This window comes from Hemicordylus capensis, chromosome 2 (genome assembly GCF_027244095.1).
Source record: "Hemicordylus capensis ecotype Gifberg chromosome 2, rHemCap1.1.pri, whole genome shotgun sequence".
Lineage (NCBI taxonomy): Eukaryota > Metazoa > Chordata > Lepidosauria > Squamata > Cordylidae > Hemicordylus > Hemicordylus capensis.
The window spans coordinates 257,585,522-257,610,295 of record NC_069658.1 but is presented as its reverse complement, the minus strand read 5'-3'; the positions used below and the strand labels follow the sequence as shown (position 1 = coordinate 257,610,295).

General features: G+C 48.1%; 1 protein-coding gene across 5 annotated transcripts in view; it reads left to right on the top strand.

Moving 5' to 3' along the window:
- The window catches only part of LY6G6F (lymphocyte antigen 6 family member G6F), a 29,617-nt gene that overhangs the window by 2,122 nt on the left and 2,721 nt on the right, over positions 1-24,774 (top strand). For 2 of the 5 annotated variants that reach the window (XM_053288292.1, XM_053288293.1), the window contains exons 2-6: positions 9,582-9,869; positions 13,268-13,558; positions 17,240-17,396; positions 22,546-22,574; positions 23,251-23,315. In XM_053288292.1, the coding sequence (XP_053144267.1) occupies positions 9,582-9,869; positions 13,268-13,558; positions 17,240-17,396; positions 22,546-22,574; positions 23,251-23,315 (830 nt within the window). Of the gene's footprint in view, positions 1-9,581; positions 9,870-13,267; positions 13,559-17,239; positions 17,397-22,441; positions 22,575-23,250; positions 23,316-24,774 lie in introns of all 5 variants that reach the window. The other 3 variants (XR_008314554.1, XR_008314555.1, XM_053288294.1) reach the window with 3 other exon arrangements.

The following is a 24,774-nucleotide window of genomic DNA, read 5'->3' as shown; positions in this document are numbered from 1 at the left end:
GGGGAAAAGCAGAATGGGTGACCACACATTGGGGAGGCCACAGCACTGACCTAACTCCCCAGTTGGGGCTCCCCACCAAGAGGAGGCATCTGGTGGGCCACTGTGTGAAACAGGATGAAGCAGAAATTCCCCGAGTTTTGTGACAGAGACTGACACCAAGGTGAGAGAAAGCAGATTTCTTTATTTGCCGGCAAATGGCCCCAGCGGAATAATTTCAAAAGGCTGAGACCCCCGATCACACTGCGGCCTCGCCTTTTATACACATAACAATTTACATATAGTGGGTACAATTCTCATTGGTAAGCATCACTTAATCGTCATCTTAACAATTTCTACCAATCAGACAATTTCTCTACTAAACTATAACTTAAGCATTCCCCCCCTCCTTCTCCCTGCATATCACTACAACTATTTCACTCCCTACAGCTGTGGCCTTGAGCAAGTGTCTACCAGCAGTTTGTTATCTACAGATAGCAAGGGGCCCCCTGCCTGCATACCAACAGTGGACAGGAGTTTATTATGCTGCCAGCAAGTTGCAATTAGAGCAGCTTGGTTTATGCAGACCTTCTTTAACCATTTCTTGACCATAAAACTGAGTCTGCCTCACCCCCCCCCCCCTTTGCCACCCGAAGCAGCACCTACCGGCCCATTGTCCCTGGTGGACAGTGCGTGGTACAAAGGCAGGAGGTGAACAGCTGTCTTTTGTTCCACCATTGACTCAAGGGCCCGTTGCCCTGAGGAGAGGAGCAGGGGCAGTATACAAGGTATCAGTGTGCAGCCCAGCAGCAATATCAGAATTCCCCCCACCATTGTTTTCAAACCTCCCATGGACTCAAACCAATCCCCAAACCAATCAGAGGTGTCTAGACCCTGCCAGGTCTGGGCAGGAACATGTGCTAGTTTGCACATGTGATCCATGATCTCCTCTATGGCTTTCCCTTGGTCATTTATCTGGATACAACAATTGGAGAGATTAAATTTGCCACATACCCTGCCCTCCATTGCTAGCAGATAATCAAGTGCTAGGCGGTTCTGGTACACTGCCGTGCGGAGCTGGGTGTTAGTTTTGGCTAGGAGGCTGAGAGCCAGGGAAGTCTCATTTGTTATTATAGGCGGGTACATTGGCCACCCAGCCAAACCTAACAGACACTAGGGCCCCTGGGGAGTCTGGGGGAGCGGGATGTAGGTTTACAGTAACTGAAGATAGACCGGGGGAGCCAGTCATAGGATCCAGTGGTGCTGGCTTCTTCCTCCGTGCGTAGATCTATCTGCTTCTGGTGGGACTGAAGCAGGGAGCCGACGCTCAGAATCTTGACCTGTGTCCACTGCCAGTCCCGGTCGGCGGGGAGCAAAGGTATCACCTACTGCCTCGGTTCCTTCTGGTTGGCCTGGGGTTTGAGGGCACCTGCGGTGGAGTCAGAGTCAGAGTCAGAGTGGGCTTTTAGGATCTAATTCAGTGGTCTACTCATGTGGTGCCAGTTTTAGGCAGGACCAGTGGATCCAGGCAGCAATCCCCTCCACCTTGACAGCTGTCAGGGTGGCCAATAGTACTGTATAAGGGCCCTTCCAGAGGGGCCTGAGGGGCTGCCTGTCCCATTCCTTTACCCACACTCGGTCCCCTGGCTGGAACGGTTGCACTGTGGGCATCAAGGAGACTGGGATTCATTCCTGGATACACTGGTTTAGGTCCCTGAATCGGCTCCCCAGCTGTTGGATCTGGCCTGCCACTATAGTGTTCCCCAGTTGGGTCAGATCAGGGGTCACTCGGGAAACAATGGGTGGAGGCCTCCCATACAGGGCCTCAAACGGGGAGATGCCTGTGGATTTAACTGGCCTGGTCCTGATGCGGAAAAGGACTATGGGGAGCAATTTTGGCCAGGTCAAGTGGGTCTCCTGGCATAATTTGACCAATTGGGTCTTGATTGTCCTGTTCATACGTTCCACTCTCGCTGAGGATTGGGGCCTATAGCTTGTATGGAGTTTCCAGGTAATTTGGAGGGCCTGGGCTACCTGCTAGATGATCCTGGCAAAAAACGAGGGCCCATTGTCGGACCCAGTTGTGAGGGGGAGGCCAAATCTTGGTATGACCTCTTCTAGCAGGACCTTAGTGACCTCTCTCTCCTTTTCTGTGCGTGTAGGGAACGCCTCAACCCACCCCGTGTGGGTGCAAACAAGAACAAGGACATGGCGAACGGAGATCAGTGAAGTCAATTTGGATATTATCAAATGGGGCTGCCCCTACTGCCTGAACCCCGGGGGGCACAATGGGCCCCTGTCTAGGATTCGTCCTGACACGTCATGCAACGTGCACAAGCTTTTTCCACTAAAGCAAACAAGTTGTGGATATATAGGGACTTCTGCAGTAGCCTCACAAGGGCCGTTTTCCCATATGGGTGGACTGATGGTAGTGTTCTACCAAAGCGTGTCCCAACCCTCTGGGCACTACCGGCCTGTTGTCTGGCAGATGGAACCAGCCCCCTGGTCCCTGGCTCACCCCCGGCTCCTGATTCAGCCACCTGAGTTCATCCCAGAGGTCGAGGGGTTTGGACAACAGGGCCCCCTGTCAGACTGGATCTGCTTTGAGTAGATCCTCAGCCGCTCTTCTGGCTGCCTGGTCAGCCCTCCGGTTGCCTCGTGCAATCCTGCCATCCCCCCTTTGGTGGCCTCGGCAGTGCATGACAGCCACTTGCTGGGGACACCAAACAACCTTGAGGAGGCGGAGGATCTCCTCACCGTGTTTTATCTTCTGGCCCCCTGCGTTGATGAGGCCCCTCTCCTTGTATAGGCCTCCGTGGGCCTGTAGAGTCAAGAATGCGTATCTGCTGTCTGTATAGATGTTGGCTGTCAGCCCATCCGCCAGTTTGAGGGCCCTTGTCAGGGCAATTAGCTCGGCCTTCTGTGCGGAGGTTCCCTCAGGGAGAGGTGCAGCCTCAACTGTTTTAGCAATGGTGACAACTGCATAGCCTGCCCTACGCTGCCCCTGGGGAGACAGAAAACTACTGCCATCTGTGTAGTACTCTGCATCTGGATTCTGCCAGGGCTGGTCCTTCAGGTCTGGCCGGGAGGAGTAGACCTGGTCCATGGTCTCCACACAGTCATGGTGCCTTGTGTCTCCCCCAGTGGGGAGTAGGGTGGCTGGATTAAGGGTGGTAACAGTGCGTAAGGTGATACGCGGATTCTCACAAAGTAAGCCCTGGTATTTCAGCATGCGTTGGTTGGTGAACCAGTGATGCCCTCGATATTCCACCAGAGTGACTAATTCATGGGGCACATAAACTGTCATATTCTGACCTAGGGCCAACTTATCAGCTTCTTGGACCAGCAGTGCAGTGGCTGCGATGGCACGCAGACATGGCGGCCACCCCTTGGCTACTGGATCTATTTGCTTGGAGAGGTAGGCTACTGGTCACTTCCATGACCCTGTGTCTTGGGTGAGGACCCCCAGGGCGAGGCCTGACTTCTCATGGACAAAGAGATGGAACGGCTTTTCCATGTCTGGAAGTCCCAGGGCCAGTGCGGATAGAAGAGCAGTCTTGATAGCCCGGAAGGCAGTAGCCTGTTCCTTGGCCCACTCAAAAGGCATTTTGTTGCCCCCCTTTGTGGACTCATAGAGCGGTCTGGCCAATTCAGCAAAGTTAAGGATCCAGATTCGACAGAACCCAGCCGTTCCCAGAAATTCCCTCAGAGCCTTCCTGGTTTTGGGTTGGGGCAGAGAACAAACCACCTCCTTCCTACTGTGTCCCAATTCCCGCTGGCCTTGGGAGATGTGGAACCCCAAGTATTTTACACGGTCCTGGCAGACTTGGGCCTTGGCTCTCGAGACTCGGTACCCACTTGTCCAGAGGAGTCTCAGGAGGTCATTAGCGCCCTGGATACACTCCGCCTGGTCTGTCCTAGTCTTCCTCCCAGGTGGCCAGGCCAACAAAATCTCCCGGCTCCTGCCACTCGGGGCCCCTCTGATAGTGGCCATCCATCACCCGTCCCTATGGTATCCCTCTGCCACAGCTTGTGTTGCGGTCGCTGGGCCTCCCATCCCGGGGTTCCCAGTTTCTCTTGGGGCATTCATTCTTCCAGTGACCCTCCTTCTACATCCCTTGCCCTCCTCCCTTGTAGCCTCTCTGCGTTCTGGTCCGCGCCTCCTCTCGCCCATGTTGCCCATGCCGTCTGAGATGGCAGCCGCCAAAAGGCTAGCCTTTTGCCTCTGGCCACGGGCCTTTTCGCGCTTCTCTTCAGTATCCCTATTCATGTAGACCCTGTTGGCGATGGCCATCAGCTGGGTAGGGTTCATCCCTGCAAAACCCTCTTGCTTCTGCAGCTTTCTTCTAATGTCAGGGGCGGCTTGGGTGACAAAGGTAGTGTTCACCATATTCTGGTTCTCTGGGCTCTCTGGATTGAAGGGGGTGTAGAGACGATATGCCTCAAACAGGCGCTCGAGGAAAGACGCCGGATGTTCATCGGGCTTCTGTATGACTTCAGAGAGCTTGGTCATATTGATTGGTCTCTTAGCGGAAGCCTTGAGACCCTCGATCAGGGCCTCCCTATATTTCTTGAGGCACCCCAAGTGAGTGGCATCATTGGGGTCCCATTTGGGATCCACATCTGGAAGGAGCTGAGCTGCATAGGCGGTGGCATCATTGGTATCTGCTGGGGCAGTGTCCCGCAGCCTTTTACGCGCTGCTTCAAAGATTTGGTGTCTCTCCTCAGTGCTGAAAAGGCTCATGAGGAGTTGCTGGCAATCTCCCCAGGTGGGGTTGTGGGTCTGCATGATGCTGATCAGGAGGTCCACCAAGGCCTGGGGTTTCTCCATGAAGGAGGGGTTGTGAGTCTTCCAATGGAGGTCAGTAGTAGTGAAAGAAGTATACTGGAGAGCTGGGGGCCCAGGTTGTAGGGACCCCTGGCCATCATAATAGAAGGGACCTGGTACTTCTCGCAGTAGGGCCTGGGTGACCGGTGAATCTGGGAAGATCGCCCCCATCTTCTTTTTCTGGGCCCGGGTGGACAAGGGGGAGAGCTGAATCAAGGGTCCTGGGGCCTCTTCTGGTTCCTCTTCAGGGACCCGGGCAGGTGCTGCCTCTGCACCTGATGATTTCTCTGATGCTCCGGTCCCCCCGGCCTCAGCCCATTGGGGCGCAGCCAGTAACGGGTAAGGTGGCGGGGGATAGACAGGTTCGTCAGGAGGCAGGGGAGGTGCCGACAGGATGGCTGGCGGCGCTAATGGGGGGTCTCTAGTAGTTTCCCCTCCTTTCCCCCACATTTGGGCCCCTGCCCTCATGGCCACGAAGAGGGCTGCCTGTTGCTCGCAACAGCTCCTGAGCCATGGGGGTTGTTTGGTCACAAGGACCAGCCAGGAATCAATGTAGGGGTATTGGTCTGGGTGCCCTGGGTCCCCTGTAACTTCATTCCACACCCTCTGGGTTACATCTGGGTCTGTACTACCTCCTGCGGGCCACCCTACGTTGAGGGTGGCCACTTCTGGGTACAAAATATCTTTAGTTGGCCAGGGTCAAGGTTGATCCCATAATCTCCTGCCTTCCTAAAGCCTGACTTGAAGTTCTTTAGCATACAGTCTAGGGGTGTGCTCTTTGTGGGTTTCCCTCCCATGATTCAGACAGCTATTAAAGACAGAGACAATGAAGGGAAGGGTGTAACAGACTGCCAGTAAAGGTGGTCTGGCAGTTCACACACAGGGTGACAGACAAAAGAGCTGATTCAAAAGCCCCCTTGAGCGACCCAAATGCACTTGCGTGATTGGGAACTGCGCTCATCAGAGGTCATCCGCACTCAACCCGTCAGATTCACACGCACAGCCACACTACTATCCCTTCCCCTCAAGCCTGGGCAGTGGTTTCGACTCCCTCTACGGAGTCTACTTGGGCCCCTGAAAGAGGTGATCAGTCTCCTCTTCTCCTTCTAAGGAAGGAGGTCAAATGTCCCGGTGCAATATCGCAGTGTCTCACCTGGTCCTGCAGCAGAGCTCCGTTCCCTGTTCTGGTTTCTCTCAGTTGGTGCGATCACCTTCAAGGCCGTTGAGGATGGAGGAGGGCTCCCTGACCCACCCACCGATTTGAACAAGGTTCAAGTGGAACCCTGGCACGCCTAGCTCTCCTCGACGGGCGGTGCCTGATGCCCCCCCACACACTTGCACTCAAGGCAAGTGGGCAGGAGGCCCCAATCCTGGACTGAGCCCCCAGGAAATGAAGCAGAAATTCCCCGGGTTCTGTGACAGAGACTGACACCAAGGTGAGAGAAAGCAGATTTCTTTATTTGCCGGCAAATGGCCCCAGCGGAATAATTTCCAAAGGCTGAGACCCCGACCCCGATCACACTGCAGCCTCGCCTTTTATACACATAACAATTTACATATAGTGGGTACTATATGTACATATAGTGGGTACTATACATTGGTAAGCATCAATTAATCGTCATCTTAACAATTTCTACCAATCAGACAATTTCTCTACTAAACTATAACTTAAGCATTCCCCCCCTCCTTCTCCCTGCATATCACTACAACTATTTCACTCCCTACAGCTGTGGCCTGGAGCAAGTGTCTACCAGCAGTTTGTTATCTACAGATAGCAAGGGGCCCCCTGCCTGCATACCAACAGTGGACAGGAGTTTATTATGCTGCCAGCAAGTTGCAATTAGAGCAGCTTGGTTTATGCAGACCTTCTTTAACCATTTCTTGACCATAAAACTGAGTCTGCCTCAAGGATGCTGCACTAGATGGGCCTTGGGCCCGATCCAGCAGGGCTGATCTTGTGTTCTTACATATGCTCCCCAGCAAGGTCCTGGTGCTTTCTCCACTGCCTCTCCTTCCCCTTCCCATGACACTGATTGGGAGCAAAAGCACTGGGACTCAGCTGGAGGGAGTGCACCACATGCCGTTTTAAATTTCCCACCCCACAATGTTTGATGAGGGGCCCTAATGCAGCAACACTCAGCAAGCAACACTTGTGAGGATATTTGTTGTGTGAAGTGTTCCTTCACTCTTAAATCCCATACTCATGTTACTGTTTGGGGCCTTATGGTAAAAAGCAGCATACAAAATCAATAAGTACACTGAACATAAAAAACATTTGTGCAGTGCCTTGGGCCTATCATGGAATCATTGAGCATTGCACCAGATGCAGTGGGCCTGTCCCTGGGGATACCACCTCTCAGCCTTCTCCCCTCTGACCCTCACTATTGATATGGAACACGATTGTTATGGATATATCATGGAAAATGGAACTGGTGGGTATTTGCTCTCAAGTGACTAAAAGTGGACCTAAGGAAAGCCATTTTGTACATTTCTATGTGGGTCCCTATTTTTGCTGAGAACAGCACCTGTTGTTTTGCACTCTGTGCATGGCCTTCACTTCTTCCCTCCCAGTCAAAACAATTTGGATCATTGGCATTTGACTTTTTCTTTTGAATTTGGAGGGGGGAAGTCAGAGTGAAACCCTTTAACTAAGGCCTGAAACACTAGGCCCCTTCGCGGTGTCTAAAACACGATGGCTAAATGTGTTTTCCTGTTAGGCTGCAGTACAGGACCACTGATTAATAGTAATGGTGCCATTCTGTCTAACGTGCTGCCCCTACTCAGCTTCTGAGCAAGAAGACATTACATATTGTTTTAATTATATCCAGGCTGTTCTTTTGAACCAGTTATTATGATTACTATTACTTGACCACTTTTCAACAAAAAAACTTCTCAAAGTGGTTTACATAGAACAAATAAAACAATGAGGTCCTCTGTCTCCAAAGGGCTCACAATCTAAAATGAATCGGTTAGATTAATCGATTCAACCCTTTTAGCGATGATAAAGGAGCCTCAATTAAGTGGGGCGCACCACCTAATGGTGCAGTGGGGAAACGGAGTTGATTAGCAAGCATAAGGTTCCCGGTTCGAATCCCGCTGGTATGTTTCCCAGACTATGGGAAACAGCTATATCGGGCAGCAGCGATATAGGAAGATGCTGAAAGGCATCATCTCGTACTGCACGGGAGGATGCAATGATGAACCCCTCCTGTATTCTACTAAAGACAACCACAGGGCTCTGTGGTTGCCAGGAGTCGACACTGACTCGATGGCACACTTTACCTTTACTTTTAAATTATTATTTTTGATACTCTTACAGGAACTGCAGATGGCAAGGACCCATATTAGCAGAGGCATCTTCCCCTTCTCTCATATACATGATGGAATGCCTCTTCCAAGAAGATGTCTGCAATGACATTCAGATGTACCACCTAAAACAAATACAATATGTTTGGCTCAGGGCTAGGGGAACATGCTTTGCATGCAGACAGTCCCAGGTTCAGGCTTTGGACATTTCTTTAGCCTGGCTTTTAAAGTAAAGTGTGCCATCAAGTCGGTTTTGACTCCTGGAGACCACAGAGCCCTGTGGTTGCCTTTGGTAGGTTTACCACTGCCTCCTTCTGCGCAGTATGAGTATGAGATGATGCCTGGCTTTTAGTGGTTCTAAATTGTTTAAATTGACTGATTTTGATTTTTAAAAAAATATTTGTTTTGTTTTTCTTTGTTTTGAACCACATAGAGCCATTATGAGTGGGCAGCATATAAATGCTAAATCAATCAATCAATCAATCAATCAATCAATCTATCTATCTATCTATCTATCTATCTGAGAGAAGAGCTGGTCTTATGGTAGCCAGCATGACTTGTCCCCTTAGCAAAGCAGAGTCTACCCTGGTCGCATTTGAATGGGAGACTACACATGAGCACTGTAAGATATTCCCCTCAGGGGATGGAGAACAGCATCTAGGTTCCATGTTCCCTCCCTAGCATCTCCAAGATAGGGCAGAGAGAGATTCCTGCCTGCAACCTTGGAGAAGCCACTGCCAGTCTGTGTAGACAATACTGACCTAGATAGGCCAAAGGTCTGACTCGGTATATGGCAGCTTCCTATCTATCTATCTATCTATCTATCTATCTATCTATCTATCTATCTATCTATCTATCTATCTATCTATCTATCTCCACAGGGGCGTAACAAGGCTGGAGTGGGCTCAGAGACAAAATTTTAAAATGGGCCCCTTCTGATACACACACACTTCACACTATATAGTCATGTGACTTGCCTCTGGGGGGGGGGCCTTGAGGCATGGGGGCCCCCAGGCAACCGCCTCCCCTTGCCTAATAGTAGTTACGCCCCTGTATCTCCAGGTAGGGCTAGAAAGGACCTCCTTCCAAAACTGCAGAGAAACACCACAGCATAGACAGATAGAGCATGGCCTGAAGGCAACAGCTAAGCTTTGCATGTTTTGGCTTCAGAGCTATTCTTTTTATTCATGTGTAAATCTGATGAATTAATGAATCGGCTAAAGCTCATATGATTAACTGGTTACGATGTCTTCAATCAGGTCGTATCCCTAGTCAATATCTTGCATGACCTTTGTAACATGATATTTGTTCTGGGTCTCTGTCCAAGTGCACCCTCACTTTAGTCCTGGTTGGACTCTAGTTCTGGCTCTTCTAGCAGGGAATAGCTCATCTGTTTCTGCCTATCAGTTAGTTTCTCATGCCTTCTGCCATTTTTGGGCCTGGCGTTCACTAAGCCTTTCCTTCCCAAAAGCTTTTTATGCAGAGAAAGGCTCTTCAACGGAACTGCCATGTCCATGTCCACCCTGTTCTGAGCAAGGCAAGGAAGTGAGCTGGTGGTACTACGACAGCTACAATGGAACAAAGAAACTCTTTCTCAAAAAGGCAGGCAAGAAGGTATGGCGTGGCCCGGATGCCTGGAGCCGCCTTGAGATGCTTCAGAATTACTCCCTTCACTTCCACAATGTGACAGACAGCGATACTGGTAGATACTGGTGTGAACAGCTCCAACAGAAGTATTACGATCTAGTGGTTGTCACAGGTGAGTGAAAATTAATATATCAATCACTATATTAATAAAGTCAGCAATGCCTAGGAGAAGGTAGTAGGGGGCAGGCTGCCTAGGTAACCAGGGCCACTTACAACGTTGTAAACCTCTTTGTGAAAATTGCTTTAGAAAAGCAGTATAGAAACATGTTAAATAAATGAATAAATAAATCAAAACAGCATGTCAAATATTTATTATTTATTTCTGCTCATCCTGTTCTTTTGCCTACATGGGCTCTTTAGAGTGGATTTCAGGGGAAATGCCCAGAGACACAAAATGATAAATATATTGAAAATAAACTGGCAGCTAAGGAACATATCTGCAGGATGTTTTACATACCACTCCGAAAATGCTCAGGTCAGCAGTCTAGCAGCTGCCTTCCAAAGAAAAGGAGGTCAGAGTTAGGAGAATGGCTTAATTTGAATCCAGGTTTCTTGCAGCTTAGCAGCCCTAACTTCAGTACCCTTTCCTACTGGGCTGCTGACTGGACAGGAAAAAGAAAAAAAGGACTGCCAGTTTTCTTGGTTCCTCTGGCCAAATGCCAGGGCATGTTCACAGTCCTCTCCCCTGCCCCCCACTTTATTATTTTACACACCTGTTGAGCTATCAGGATGACTCCTTTTGGAGTGTATTTGTATGAGTTTGCTTGTATCTCAAGCCCCAACATCCCCCAGTGGTGTGTGCTTTGTCTAAATTAAGTCCCTGTCTAAGGAATAGCCATTTTGGCACACTGTATAGCAATCATAATGGGATATGAGAAAGGAAGTTACCTTGCAGCTGGGCACTTTTTAAAGTGGTGGTTATTTTATATTTGACAGAGAGCAACTGTCCCTTCCTATTCATTCCCCCCACAGTATTCTTCCAGTGGTTGTTGGGGGTTGATTACCTTGTATTTATTTTTTGATTGTGGACCCTTTTGGGACAGAGAATTATCTTATGTCTTTTTCTGTGTAAACTATTTTGGGAACATTTTTGGTTGAAAAGTGGTATACAAAGATCCATAACCCTAATACTATAGATCTGTATGCATGTACAGTTATTCACACCTAAGCCCAACACATGTGCAGTAGTATGCTTCCTAACCGTAGCATGCATCTGAGAGACCTATACCCAGATTCTCTTTTAAAGTGAACACGTGTAGAGTCATTCACACAAAAACATGAGCACGAAACCTGAACACATGTATAGTATAATGCCTGAACAGGGTTTCTATCTGTCAGGTATACAAGGGTTGCTCTCTATATACCCTAACCTATAGTATTTCACCCTGGTGTATTACCCTGCCTCTCAGCCAGGTCTGCTCTGAAAGTGACTATCAGCCATTAAAATACAGATGTTGCCAGATGTGTGAGAGCGGTCTAATGTATGCATGAGACCATTTACACTCTTGGTTCTCTTCAAAAAAAGATCCTTTATTGCACAGACGAGAAGCACTGACTGTTGCTGCTATAAGATTCATGAGCCTGTGAGAAAAATCATCTGATTCCCCTCCCGCCCCCTCCTTCCCTCTTCTCTCATTATCTCTCCGCCAGTCACGGAACAGAGTGTTATCTGGTTAAGGAATTTAGCAGCTGGGCAACAGCAGAGGTCTTTTTCTGTGTTTGACCGTAAACTGATGATGGCGTGTACACTGAAACATTTTAAATTGATTTATACGAACTTTCTACAGGAATTGATTTTTGAACAATAAAAGGTCTTTTGTGAAGAGAACTGAAGTGTCAATATGCACATTGCATCACCAATGTATCAACTTTTACACTCTTGTACATCAATATTCCTAGCCTGGCGAATGTGAGTTTTAAGCAAAAGTATGAGTGGCTGAATGTGCTGGGTGGTGGGAGAGTGAGCAGATTTTCTAAGCTCTTGGTTTGTTGTGTCGAGTTTTTTGTAAGTATGTATGTTTTACTAAGTACTGGTCTATGACCACAGTAAAGGATGACTGACTGACTGGTTTGTTGTGTCCTTTTACACCCCCACCCCCACCCCAGCAGCATGACCTATAGAGGTGGTTCCCAACTTTGGGTCTTCAGATGAGGTTGGATTACAACTCCCATCATCCCCTGCCTGTTGTTGGACTACAATTTCCAACAACCTTGGGGATGGAGAGCTAGTCTTGCAGTCTCCCTCTCTCTATCCGTTCAGTCGTGTCCGACTCTGGGTCACTCTATGGATCAATGCACTCTATGCCGTCCTATCTTGTACAGCTTCCTTTAATTCCGCCATGGTCATTCTAGTGTCATTTCCAGTCTTGCAGTAGCAAGCATTAAACAAAGATGTTGGACTACAATTTCCATACAATTTCCATCCCCAGCCTGGGGATGATGGGAGTTGTAGTCCAGTAACATCTGGGGACCCAAGGTTGGGAAACTCTGAGAAGGGTCTGGGGCAGAAGGCTCCCTTCCCCCCTTAGTTTGTCTTGGCAAATTGTGAGCTGCTTCCCCTTGGCAGTGCTGTTGGAAAACGAATGGAAAAGGTTGAGGTTTTCTGCAACAGTGCAGAGAAAAGGGAGCCCCATAGCCCTTTATATTTGCTTAGGTGCAAGGGACAGCCAATATGCCTGAGTTGAAAAGGGGAGCTGAGAAACATGATCAGAAGAAATGCTCTTTTCCTTGCCCTCTGCAGCTGGAACTCTCTCTCCTGCCCCCTCCCAGGGTCTCTAGCCCTAGGGGTTTCAGTGCCTTAGGCAAAGTTTGATTTTTGTGCCCCTCACCCTAAGCTGAGAAGTATGGGGCTCCAGCCTTAACCTGAGCCCCACAAGCTGTTCAGTCATGAGAGCCAGTGACCTACCTGTGCAGATAACCAGCGAATGGCTAGCCCACGCTGGTTTGGGGATACACTGAGAGAGAGTTCCCAGTCTTATGGGGGCAACATTCTAACATTTCATTGATGAAAAAATGCTGCTGTTAATTTGGAAGTCTGAGACCATTTCTTTTTGGGAAATGAATGCCGAGGCAGGCAATTCATATGCAAGAGAGGTTGAGCAGCAGCTTATGCAGCTAGCTATGTTTTCGGGGCTGAGGTACAGTGATCAAAGAAGACTGTATTGCGGGGGATGCAGAATGTGTAGGCCTTTTGGGGAGCAGGGTGCAGAATTACACATTACCTTCTTCTACCACCATGCAGTACTTCAGGAGTGTAATACAAGAGGGAGAGGAAGAATTATTGGCAGTGCTATATTCTGGCACTGGTTATGTGTCCCCCAAGAACTGATGCCCCAGGTGACTGCTTAGGTCTGCCTAGTGGATGGGCCAACCCTGCCCTCCCCATGAAAAGGTTTTACTGTTGACCAAGACTAGAAAATGTTCAGCCTGGGTCTCTGCATGTCTGTGGACTTTGCCCAGGGTCAGGCTGTTTCTGGGCCTTTGCAGAGGGGATGTTTCTCTCTTCTCTAGGAACCAAGCAAGTGATAGAGATCCATGGGGCTGATATTGTATGCTACCTTCTGAGCTGCTTCGTCCCAGTCAAAACATCAGTCCCGGGAAAGGCCAGCTGGTGGGAAGGCAAAGAGAAACTCCTGGAGAGAGATGAGAAGGGAGGCTACAACATCTTCAAAGTGGAAAGGGCATCTCTATTCCACATCTGCTTGAAAAAAGAGGTCTCGAGAGATGAAGAACGGAGGCGTACCAGTGAAAGGAGGGTGAAGTGTTGCTTTGAGAAAATGGAGATCACCTTCAGTTTGACAGGTAATGACCTCATTCACACAGTCATCAAAATCAGGAGTACATCGTTAAGTTGCTCCTCACAACAACCCTGTGAAGTAGGTTAGGCTGAGAGAGAAGTGACTGGCCCAGAGTCACCCAGCAAGTATCATGGCTGAATGGGGATTTGAACATGGGTCTCCCCTGTCCTAGTCCAGCACTCTAACCACTACACCAAGCTGGCTTATTTGTATTTCTCTCATTTCTCCTCTCAATTCTCCTCCTCTTCTATAATAGAAGAACAGGCCTTGATGAAGGAGAACCAGCATGACTTCTGCAAGGGAAAGTCTTGCCTCACTGTTCTTTTGGAGTTCTTTGCGAGTGTCAACAGGCATGTGGATAAAGGTGATCCATTTGACATAGTATTCTTGGCTTTCCAAAAAGCTTTTGATAAAGTTCCCCTAAGTTTACTCAAGAGCCTTTGGTGGGGAACTTTATCAAGTTCCTGTCCTTCAACCAGTTACTGATCCACACATGAACCTGTCCCCCTCAGTGATCTTTTGGAGTTATTTGAGAATGTCAACAGGGATGTGGATAAAGGTGATCCAGTTGACATAGTATGCTTGGCTTTCCAAAAAGCTTTTGATAGAGTTCCCCTAAGTTTACTCAAGAGCCTTTGGTGGGGAACTTTATCAAAAGCTTTTTGGAAAGCCAAGAATACTCTGTCAACTGGATCACCTTTATCCACATCCCTGTTGACACTCTCAAAGAACTCCAAAAGATCACTGAGGGGGACAGGTTCATGTGTGGATCGGTAACTGGTTGAAGGACAGGAAACAGAGTAGGAATAAATGGACAGTTTTCACAATGGAGGTAGGTAGGAAGTGGGGTTCCCCCAGGGATCAGTACTGGGACCAGTGCTCTTTAACCTGTTCATAAATTATCTAGAAGTTGGGGTGACCAGCGAAGTGGCCAAGTTTACAGATGACACTAAACTATTTAGGGTAGTGAAATTCACAACAGATTGTGAGGAACTCCAAAAAGATCTCTCCAAACTGGGAGACTGGGCGACAAAATGGCAAATGCGGTTCAGTGTAAGCAAGTGTAAAGTGATGCACATTGGGGCAAAAAACACCAACTTCACATATACGCTGATGGGATCTGAGCTGTTGGTGACTGACCAGGAGAGAGATCTTGGAGTAGTGGTGGATAGCTCATTGAAAGTGTTGTCTCAGTGCATGGCAGCTGTGATAAAAGCTAATTCCATGCTAGGAATCATTAGGAAGCGGACTGAAAATAAAACTGCTAATATTATAATGCCCTTATACAAATCTATGGTGTGGCCACATCTGGAGTACTGCATACAGCTTTGGTCGCTGTATCTTAAGAAGGATATTGTAGAACTGGAAAAGGTGCAGAAGAGGACAGTCAAACTGATCTGGGGCCTGGAGCACCTTCCTTATGAGGCTAGGCTATAGCATCTGGGGCTCTTTACCTTGGAAAAGAGGTGACTAAGGGGAGACATGATCAAAGTGTATAAAATTATGAATGGAGTGGAGAGGGTAGACAGAGAGAAATTTTTCTCCCTCTCTCACAACACTAGAACCAGGGGTCACCCCATGAAACTGAAGGTTGGAAATTCAGGACCGACAAGCGGAAGTACTTTTTCACGCAGTGCATAATTAATCTATGGAATTCCTTGCCATGGAATGTGGTGATGGCCACCAGCTTGGATGGCTTTAAAAGGGGCTTAGACAGATTCATGGAGGACAGGTCTATCAATGGCTACTATTCTGATAGCTGTGGGCAGGCGCGTAACAACGATAGGGCAAGGGGAGGCAGTTGTCTGGGGGCCCCACTGCCTGGAGGGGCCCCCCAGAGGCACCTCACGTGACTCCCCATTGCCCCCTGCCCAGCCCCAAGGCCCCTCAGCCACTTGCCCTGTTCGCCGTCTCTCCAGCTTGTTCTCCTGGCCGGCAATCGAAGCAGCAGGCAAGCTGCAAAGAGCTCCTTTTCTCCCGCCTCTCAGCTGATCGGCGGGTGGGCGGGGCTTCGACGGAGGTCTGGTGTAGGCCTCTGTGAAGCCTGAACTCGAGTAGGGCCCAAGCCAGCCAGGAAGGAGGAGGCAGCCAGAGAGGCCTCCACTGTTCTCTGCTGCAGAAGACCCCCTGCTGCCAGGTAGTGTGAACTCCTTTTTGTGGTTACCTTCCCCACCCCCCCACCCGGATATATAGGGATCTGCTTGCCATAGGGCTTTGATATGGGGGGGGAGGGACTGAGAAGTCTCTGAATATTTATTTTTAAACAGCTTGGAAAATTTGCTGGCTTAAAAAAAACTATCTAAAAAGTCCTATAAGTGGCTTGTTTCATGGCAGAAAATTACAAAAACTTCTGGAAGAAACAGTATTATATTTATTTTATTCATTCATTTATAAATGCACTTATGTTCAAGTTGTTTTGCAACCCAGAAGGTCTGAGTGAGAACTGTGAAGCATGTCTTCTGCTTTTATTTTATTTTATTTTTCTTGTGTGTGAACTGCTCCCCAATAACTTGCAGGGACTTCAGGGTAAATCTGGCCAACATGTGAATGCAGCACCTCCATTCCAGAGGAGATGTGTCTTAAAGGGCTTTAAAAGCCTCCTGTGAAAAACCTCCTGGAATCGAACTTGACTGAATTTGTTCAGAATTCTGAGAAAACAAACATAGGCTCACCCTGCATGGTTGAAAGTCTCCTTGGCTAATCTGCAGCGAGGGGCCCATTTTAATCATTCATCTTTCTAGTGTGTTCTAGGCATTAAAAGTAAAACAAATGTATAGTACTCAATGTATATCACTATATATTGTGAGGTGTGCGTGTGTGTATTCAGTGAAATGTATTTCCAGGCAGCATACTTATTTTGGAATATCAGACTTAAATCCTTGGGGGCCTGGGGTGTGCGGAGGCCCTGGACTTTGAGTGGGGGGGCCCCATTTTAAAATCTTGTCTCTGGGCCCACTCCAACCTTGCTACGCCCCTGGCTGTGGGCCATCTCCAGCCTCAGAGGCATGATGCCTCTCAATAGCAGTTGCAGGGGAGCAACAGCAGGAGAGGGGGCAGGCATGTAGCTCTTGCCTGCGGGCTCCCCAGAGGCATCTGGTGGGCCAGTGTGTGAAACAGGATGCTGGACTAGATGGGCCTTGTGCCTGATCCAGCAAGGATTTTCTTATGTTCTTAATATGCCTTATAGAACAGATGAGGAATACACTTCTTTCCTTTTAGCTGATTGCTGTGCACTCATAACACTTTGTTTGGCCAAATTCTATGAGGCTGCATGTAAAGTTAGGTCTGAGATGGTTTAAGTTATACTTAATGGTCCTATGAAGATTCTGCTATTATGTTTGTACTCTTTATACAATATTTTGTGTTGTTTTTGTGTTGTTGGGTCAAAGACCATACTAAAGTATTCATTCATTCACAATCATTTCAATGTTGGTAACCCACATTAAACCTAGATTCAGATGAGTGTGTGAACAAGCCTATTGCCTGCTGATCGCAGCCCAAAGAGTGAACAGAACGCATTTGCTGTTAGCTTCCCACCTAACTTGCCTTGGGCTTTGTCCTTTGGTCTTGCTCCTGCATCAGAATATTTGAAACCAAAAGATGGAAATGGCTTAGTTTAGCATGTTGGGGAGATGCTGGAGCCAGGGTTTCATGGCTTTCTTCCCCACTTTCCCTTCATATGCAGGAACAGCAAAAGATTGCTTGTCAGCGTGCCATAATCAAAGCTCATGCCAAGAAAGCAGAGGGAATCAGGACTTCTGTATCCCACTGGCTGTTTGTGTCGCAGTGCTGTTATTAATCATACTTGTTCTGGCAGTGGTGATGTGGAGAAGGAGTTGCAGGTAAATCCTGTTTGCATGATTGGGGATTGGTGAAGGTTCAGCCCCTCCCAGTTTTATGAGCATCAAGGGTGAGCAAACCTCCGACTGAGAACTGTTGCCAATTGGAGTAGGCAGTACTCAATCTTATAATTATGAGAATATGTATATACTCATAGAGGCAATTCTCATGATTGCCATGGGTGGGTGGGGAGGGCAAGGCCATTCCCCCCAGAAGACATGTATTTCCCCCCCAGAAGACAAAGCAGTCAGTCTCTGCTGTGCCTCCCACGCACCTACATGTTCCATGCTCCACTAAGGAGCACGGAGGGATCTCCGACTGGGACTCATTTGTTCTGGCTGCCCACATCCCACAATCCAACATGTGACACGTGCAGGGGCATAACTATAATAGGGCAAGGGAAGACAGTTGTCTGGGGGCCCACTGCCTTGCGGGGGGGGGAGAGGCAAGTCACATGACTGACTCCCCCAGCTGCGCACCCCCACCCAGGCTTCCTTCAGTTGTATTCATCCTCCAAAATTGATGTGAGTGTTAAGACCTGGAGCTACCAGAACAGCATGTCTTTCTCTAGTAAAATTAAATGACTTGCATCGTCCACAATTTACAAAACCTTGTGGCATGTATATATATTTACTTCAGTGAGGGGAAGCATTTTAAAAACTTGTCTCTGGGCCCTTTCCAACCTTGCTATGCCCCTGGACACGTGCGTTGCATTGGGGGATTCCCCTGTTTCTGTGTCTCCTAGCGCTGCATGCAGCCCCAAGAGACACACAATATCCAGTAGCCGGGTTAAGGGTGCAAGCCAAGTTTTGTTAACGGGTTCGGTGAGCTGGCAGAGGAGGGATCAATGAGGATCCCGGTGCTTCTCATGACCAGCCTAACCCCACCTGGGCTGTCCCAGGCTGGGTTAGGCTGGTCGTGAGAGCAGCCTCATAATTTTGTATGCATAAAAATACAGTTGACACCAAGGGTGGCTCTGGGGCAGGGAGAAGGGTGGGCAAGCATCCCCTCAGACAAGTAGTTTATCTGACCCTTATTTCTGTTTCAGAAATCTAACATGTGAGGTGCCGCTTGCCCACTCAGAAATGTGTTTTGCCTGTTCTGTGCCTCCTTCATCCCCCACCCCCTGCCAGTGCTGCTACGGATTCACTTAGAAATTATTTTTAAAAAAATTCTACCTAAAATTACCAACATACCCACAAAGGCATCTACGATCACTTACCATAAACCAGGGGTTCGCAAATTTGAGTCCCCAGATGTTGTTGGACTACAACTCCCATCAATCCCAGCCACAATGGCCAAATACTTTTGTCGCTGGGGATGATGAGAGTTGTAATCCAACAAAGTCTAAGGAACACATTTTGAGAACTCCTCCCATAAACCATTAAACAACCATCATTGTCCAGTACATTCTTCAAAAGATAAACCTTATATCTGTACTAAATTATGTTTGAAATTTTATGTCTCACCTTCTCAACTGGGTTTTGTCTGCTTCTATATTTTATAAATATTGTTGGCTGATACAGCAGCTGCATCCATTTCTGGAGGTAAACGATCTCAGAACAGTAGCGCATATGCCAGTAACCTCCAGACTTGACTATCACAATGCGCTCTGTATGGGGCTGCCTTTGTACATAAGCCAGAAACTGCAACTGGTGCAAAATGCGGCAGCCAGGTTGGTTTCTAGGTCTTCTTAAAGAGATTATATTACACCTATATTAAAAGAACCACACTGGCTACCAGTCTGTGCACAGAACTGGGCGGGCGGGATTGACTTTAAGGACGGAGGAGGGTGCACTTACCCCTCCCTCTGCTCCCCCCCCACTCGCTCTCTGTTAGCAAAGGCTCCGTCAGGGCAGCAGCATACCTCCCTGCCTTGTGTGCACCGGGTACGTGTGCACGCCGGGCACATGCGTGCGCATGTCACACTCGCTTGCTTGTACGCCCAGCATGCATGCATGTGAGTGCTATGTGCACATGCATGCACCCAGTGTGCACATACATGCTTGGTACTTCCTGGTACTTTTGGCCAAAGAGGGAACGGGGTGGCAGGGAAGTATGCTGCTGCCCCGATGGACCCTTTGCTAACAGAGAGCCAACAGGGGGAAAGAGGTGGGAGAGGTAAGTGCACCCTCCTCCACCCTTAAAGTCAACCCCCTCCCCGCCTTCGAACCGGCTGAACAGCTGGATGTTTGAATCTATTCGGAGGCCCTTAAAAGACCTCCAAACAGGTTTGTGCATATGCCTATCTAAAAGCATGCCTTCTCCATTATGAGCCTCACCTCCTATTGAGGTAATCCAGGAAGGCCCATCTGCAGTTGCCACCAGCTCATCTGGCGGCTACTGAGGGACAGTTGTCGCCCCATTGTCACCCCGAGGCTTTGAAATGCACTCCCTGCTGAAATAAGAGCCTCTACATCACTGACAGCATTTAAAAGGGCTGTTAAGACACATTAATTCATCCAGGCTTTTAATTAGATTTACAGAATTTGTCAATGTTTTATTGTTTTAACGCTTAATGTTTTACTTATTGTTTTCGTTCTGGTTATTTCACGGTAAACTGCTCAGAGACGCAAGTCCGGGGCGGTATACAAATATGTCAAATAAGACGATATACCAGTGATGAAATATGAATTACACTGCTCCAAAGACAAAGTTCAAATGACCTCTTTAATGCATAAAAGATATTAAGAGATATTAAAATAACTTTCCACAAAACATGTAAGCTAAAACAAAACCGAGCAAACATTTTGGTGTAATACACCATCCGCAGTGCTCGATTTAGCATGCCAGTTGAAGGCACTTAAATACAGAAGCTGAGAACCAAAAGAAGCAAACAGATAATATTTAACATGTGTGGGAGGAGAGAGCAGCCTTTTGCAGATAAGATATCTTGATCTGGGAGTTTCATATCAGTCAGTGAGTGAGTAGTGAGGGCTTGGAATTTGCAAGCATCTTGACTTCTTAGCTCACCATGTCTCTAGTTTTTTCCTAACTCTATGAGGTCTGTTTCCCATGCTTTCCAATGGGAGAATGTTTCTGGATTTTTCTGTAAAGTAATAAATTTTTCTGGGGTTTGGGATTTTTAAAAAAATTATTTTTGTGTGTGTGGACTGGACAAGGGCTAGAACATGCCTGAGAAAATGGCTTGTTCCTTTCTTTCATGGTTTGGCCTGGGAGTTTCATATCAGTCAGTCAGTGAGGCCCCAAGCAGCTTTATATTACAGATTCTGGTCACACTGTCTATGAAGACGAGGCTGTAGCTCATTAGTAGAGCATCTGCTCAGGGGCGTAACTATAATCGGGCAAGGGGAGACAGTTGTCTGGGGGCCCACTGCCTTGGGGGCCCCCAGAGGCAGGTCACATGACTGACTCCCCCAGCCGCACACCTGCCCGGGCTTCCTTCAGTTGTATTCATCCTCCGAAATTGGTGTGTGTTAAGACCTGGAGCGACCAGAACAGCAGGTCTTTCTCTAGCAGGGGCGTAACTACCATTAGGCAAGGGGAGGTGGCTGCCTGGGGGCCCCCCACACCTCGAGGGGCCCCCCAGAGGCAAGTCACATGACTATATATTGTGAAGTGTGTGTGTGTGTGTGTATCAGTGAGGGGCCCATTTTAAAATTTTGTCTCTGGGCCCACTCCAGCCTTGTTACGCCCCTGCATCTGCTTTGTATGCAGAAGCCCCAGATTCACTCCCTGGCATCTCCAGGTAGGGCTGGGAGAGACTCCTGCTTGAAACTTTAGAAAGCCACTGCCAGTCTGTGTAGGCAATATGAGCTAGGTGGACTAAAGGTCTGACTCAGTATTTGGCAGCTTCCTATGTTCCGCTTATTCTCAATTAGGGTGAAGACAGATTGAGCCCTAATTGAGCAAGAGTGTTAGTGGGAAGGAAGCCTTTAAAAACTTACCTCTCCACAGACGAGTAGGTTCCTTCCTTTGGGCTGGCGGATCGCTCGCCCAGACAATCACCGGCTGTTGCTGGTAGCTCTGAGGGTCGGATGCCAGGTCGCATCACCCCACGTCGCCTCCCCCCGGAGCTCCAATAATGGATCCTCCCTCCCTGGAGCTGGCCGGGATCCTCACTGTCTGCTTTCCACCATCTGATCGCTCTCCTGACATCATTTAACAGGTTGGCTTCATAGGCGGGTTTGCCACCATGGTGCCGCCGGGATCAAGACCAATCCAGGCAGTACACATGTGTGCAAAACCGAGCTGGGCTTCCTTAGGGTTTTGCACGCATGTGTGAATAGCTTCAGTGTGTAACATTTTTAGAGTGAAATGACTGTGTTGAAAATGCCTTCACTGTGTTCAATACAAATATATCTTTTTGTGCCCTGAACTCTGAAAAAACAGTTTTGCATGTTTGTAGTGCAGTCAGTTTGATGTAGGGGGAAGCCAGCTGTGCAGGGTGCCTGTTGGCTAGTGGCTAGCCAGGGATGGCCAGACAAGACTTACCCCCAGATTACCAGCAGATGGGGCTAAGAAGTTATGTGACATGTTTAAACATCATCTAGATGCCCCCCAACATCTCCCATTGGAAGAAATCTGAATTACATTCCCATTTTGATACAACCCTTGCTTCTTTCCTGGGCGCTTTCCAGACTAGACCCTGCAATGGGGTTGGGGAGCATTTCGGAAGAGTGCTTCCACACTTCCTGCATCCTGACACCACAGTCCCCACATGGACAGCAGGGTACCATTCACATTTCCAGTGCTTTGTTTCAAATTTTATTGCTGTGAAATGGAGCTAAGTTGCTGTTTTGTTGGGTTGTTAGTTGTTGCGAGACTGCCCCCCCCCTGCTGTTTTCATTCCGAATGCGACTTGTCCAAATGGAGCCATTTTGCTGCTAATGAGCAGCTAGTCTGGAAAGCACCCTGGGAAGCTGGCTCCAACATAAGACTGATTATCCAGTTAAGCAGTACAACCAGCAGGTGGTAGCAGATACATACAAGTCCCTGATCTTGATCACGCTTTTTGTGCACAAAGCAAAAGGATAAACAGCAATTTTCTTCTTTCTTATATATTTGTACTTTGACCCATCCTCAGAAGCTTGGAGACTCGAGTTGTGCATTGCTTCAGTGGAGATCAATGGGCATGATATCTGCATCTTTTTGTGCTTTTGGACTGATTTTTACCATTTCTCCCTGCAGCCAGAAACCTCAAGAGAAGCCCAACAAAGGTAGGTCTCCCAACATCTTCATGCTGTGGGGGGCATGAAGGTAGGTTTCCCAATTATAGACTAGAACCTGGGGCTCCTTAATTCTCTGAGAGGAAAGTGGGGATCTGATAGGTTAATGGTGCACCTGGGAGCAAGGAATTCTGGGTTGCCTGGGATAAGGGTCTAGTGAGCCAAAGCAGGTGAGGACAGAATTCTTGGACTTGTGAGTTTTCCAGCAGTAAGATGCACTGCATAGGGTTTTCCCACAGCTGCCTAACTTCCTCTGTACGCCTGCTCAGGAATAAACTCCATTGGTTTTAATGAGACTTTCTCCCAGGTAAGTGTTTATAGGATTGCAACCTTAACTAAAAAGCTCAGTGCATTTCCCCCCCTGTTGCTGCTATCAGGGGTGTAGCTATAATTGAGCAGATGGGTTCAAAGAACCAAGGGGGGGGGGAGCTCTTAAGGGGGCCCCCAGCTCCACTCCTCCCCATTTTCTTCATTATCTCCCTCACTCTGAAGGGCCGCTGGGGAGAGGGGTGAACATGGGACCCCTCTCCTCAAGCTATGCCTCTGGCTGCTATTAATATTATGTCAAACTTAGTGTAATCTATTAATATTATGTCAGACTTAGTATAGTTTACTTCATGTATTTTTCATATTTTCATATTATTGTGTTTTCTTATTTTGCTGCAAGCCACCATGAATTCTCCCTTCCCTTCTGCTCTTTTCCAGACTCTGGTGATGCCGGACAGGAGAAAGGTCAGAGAATTTGCTCATAGCCTCTGCATTCCCTTCAGCATAAAGAGAAAGTATTAAGCCGACTTAAGAGTACTTAAATAGGGGCTCATAATCCATGTTCTTGAGTTCTGCTGTTGGGAATTATTTTTATGTAGGCGTCTTCAGTTGTATTGATGGGCTGCATTAAAGTATGCTAAATCAATACTTCCTGTTACTTCCGACCACAGAAGGAACAGGGCGGCAGGGAAGTATGCTGCCGCCCCGACAGAACCTTTACTAATGGAGAGCCGTTTGGGGGGGGGAGCAGAGGGAGGGGTAAATGCACCCTCCCCACCCTTAAAGTTACCCCCCTCCCTGCCTTCAAACTTCCCCGCCTGGTTCTGTGCACACCCTTATATTTAGGTATTGGAAAATGGAATGGGGTGGCAGTCTGTAGTTGGTGAGAGATCCATGACAGCACTGCACACAGCTAATTACACAAGAGCCCTCTTCAGACGTTACAGAGGGCTGCCGCGCTCACGCTTACAAGAGGGAAAGCGGAGAGGAAGTCCCCCACCACCACTGTCACGCATGTGACAACTCGCTTATGGCTTATGGCGCTCTTTGTTTAAAGGAAGCAGCACTGTCTGTGTGTTCAGTGGCATTTCCATGAACTGCAACCTCAATCTAGCACACGGAATCGCTGTTGAATGTTCTTAAGGTGCTACCCCCTTAGACAAATAGCAGCATAAGCATGTTCATTGGGCGCAAGGGCGTGATTGACAGAGGTGGGGTGGGATTTCCTCCCTGCTTTCCCTCTGTAAGTGTTATAGTCCTCTATAATGTCTGAAGGGGGCTAAGATTAAAACCAGAATGGATGTATTACAAAGTGTTGGGATATATAGTCTGGATGTTTAATGCTGCATGAAATGGTCCTATAAAAAGATCTTTCCCAACTGTTGGTGATAGATGTTCAGAGCAGACACAAGTCAATGGGACAGTGCATCAGTTAATTTGCATACCATGCCAATTATTTGCAAAATTTGCATGATATGCCAATTAGGCAACCCTACCCAAGTTTTAATATGGCAACCCTACCAAAGAGCAAGCAGCAGTAGGGGGTCAGGTGCTTGGGACACCAGGTGAAGAGGATGGGGTCCAAGGTATCATGGGGATATCTGGGAACTGAGACTGTTTGGTGCTCATGACTCTGCGTGTACTGTGATTACACTACACATGTGCAAAATGAGGCCAGTGTGGTGTAATGGTTAGACAGTTGGACTAGGTCTGAGACCTGAGTTCAAATCCTCATTCAGTCATGACACTCACTGGATGACTCTGAGCCAGTCATTCATCCCTCAGCCTAACCTACTTCTCATGGTGACTGTGAAGAGAAACATAATCATGTGTATCTCTCTGGGTTCCTTGGAGGAAAAGCAAGATATAAATATAAGTAAATAAAATCTATCATCAGGATCAAAACTCCACATCCTGAGAACCT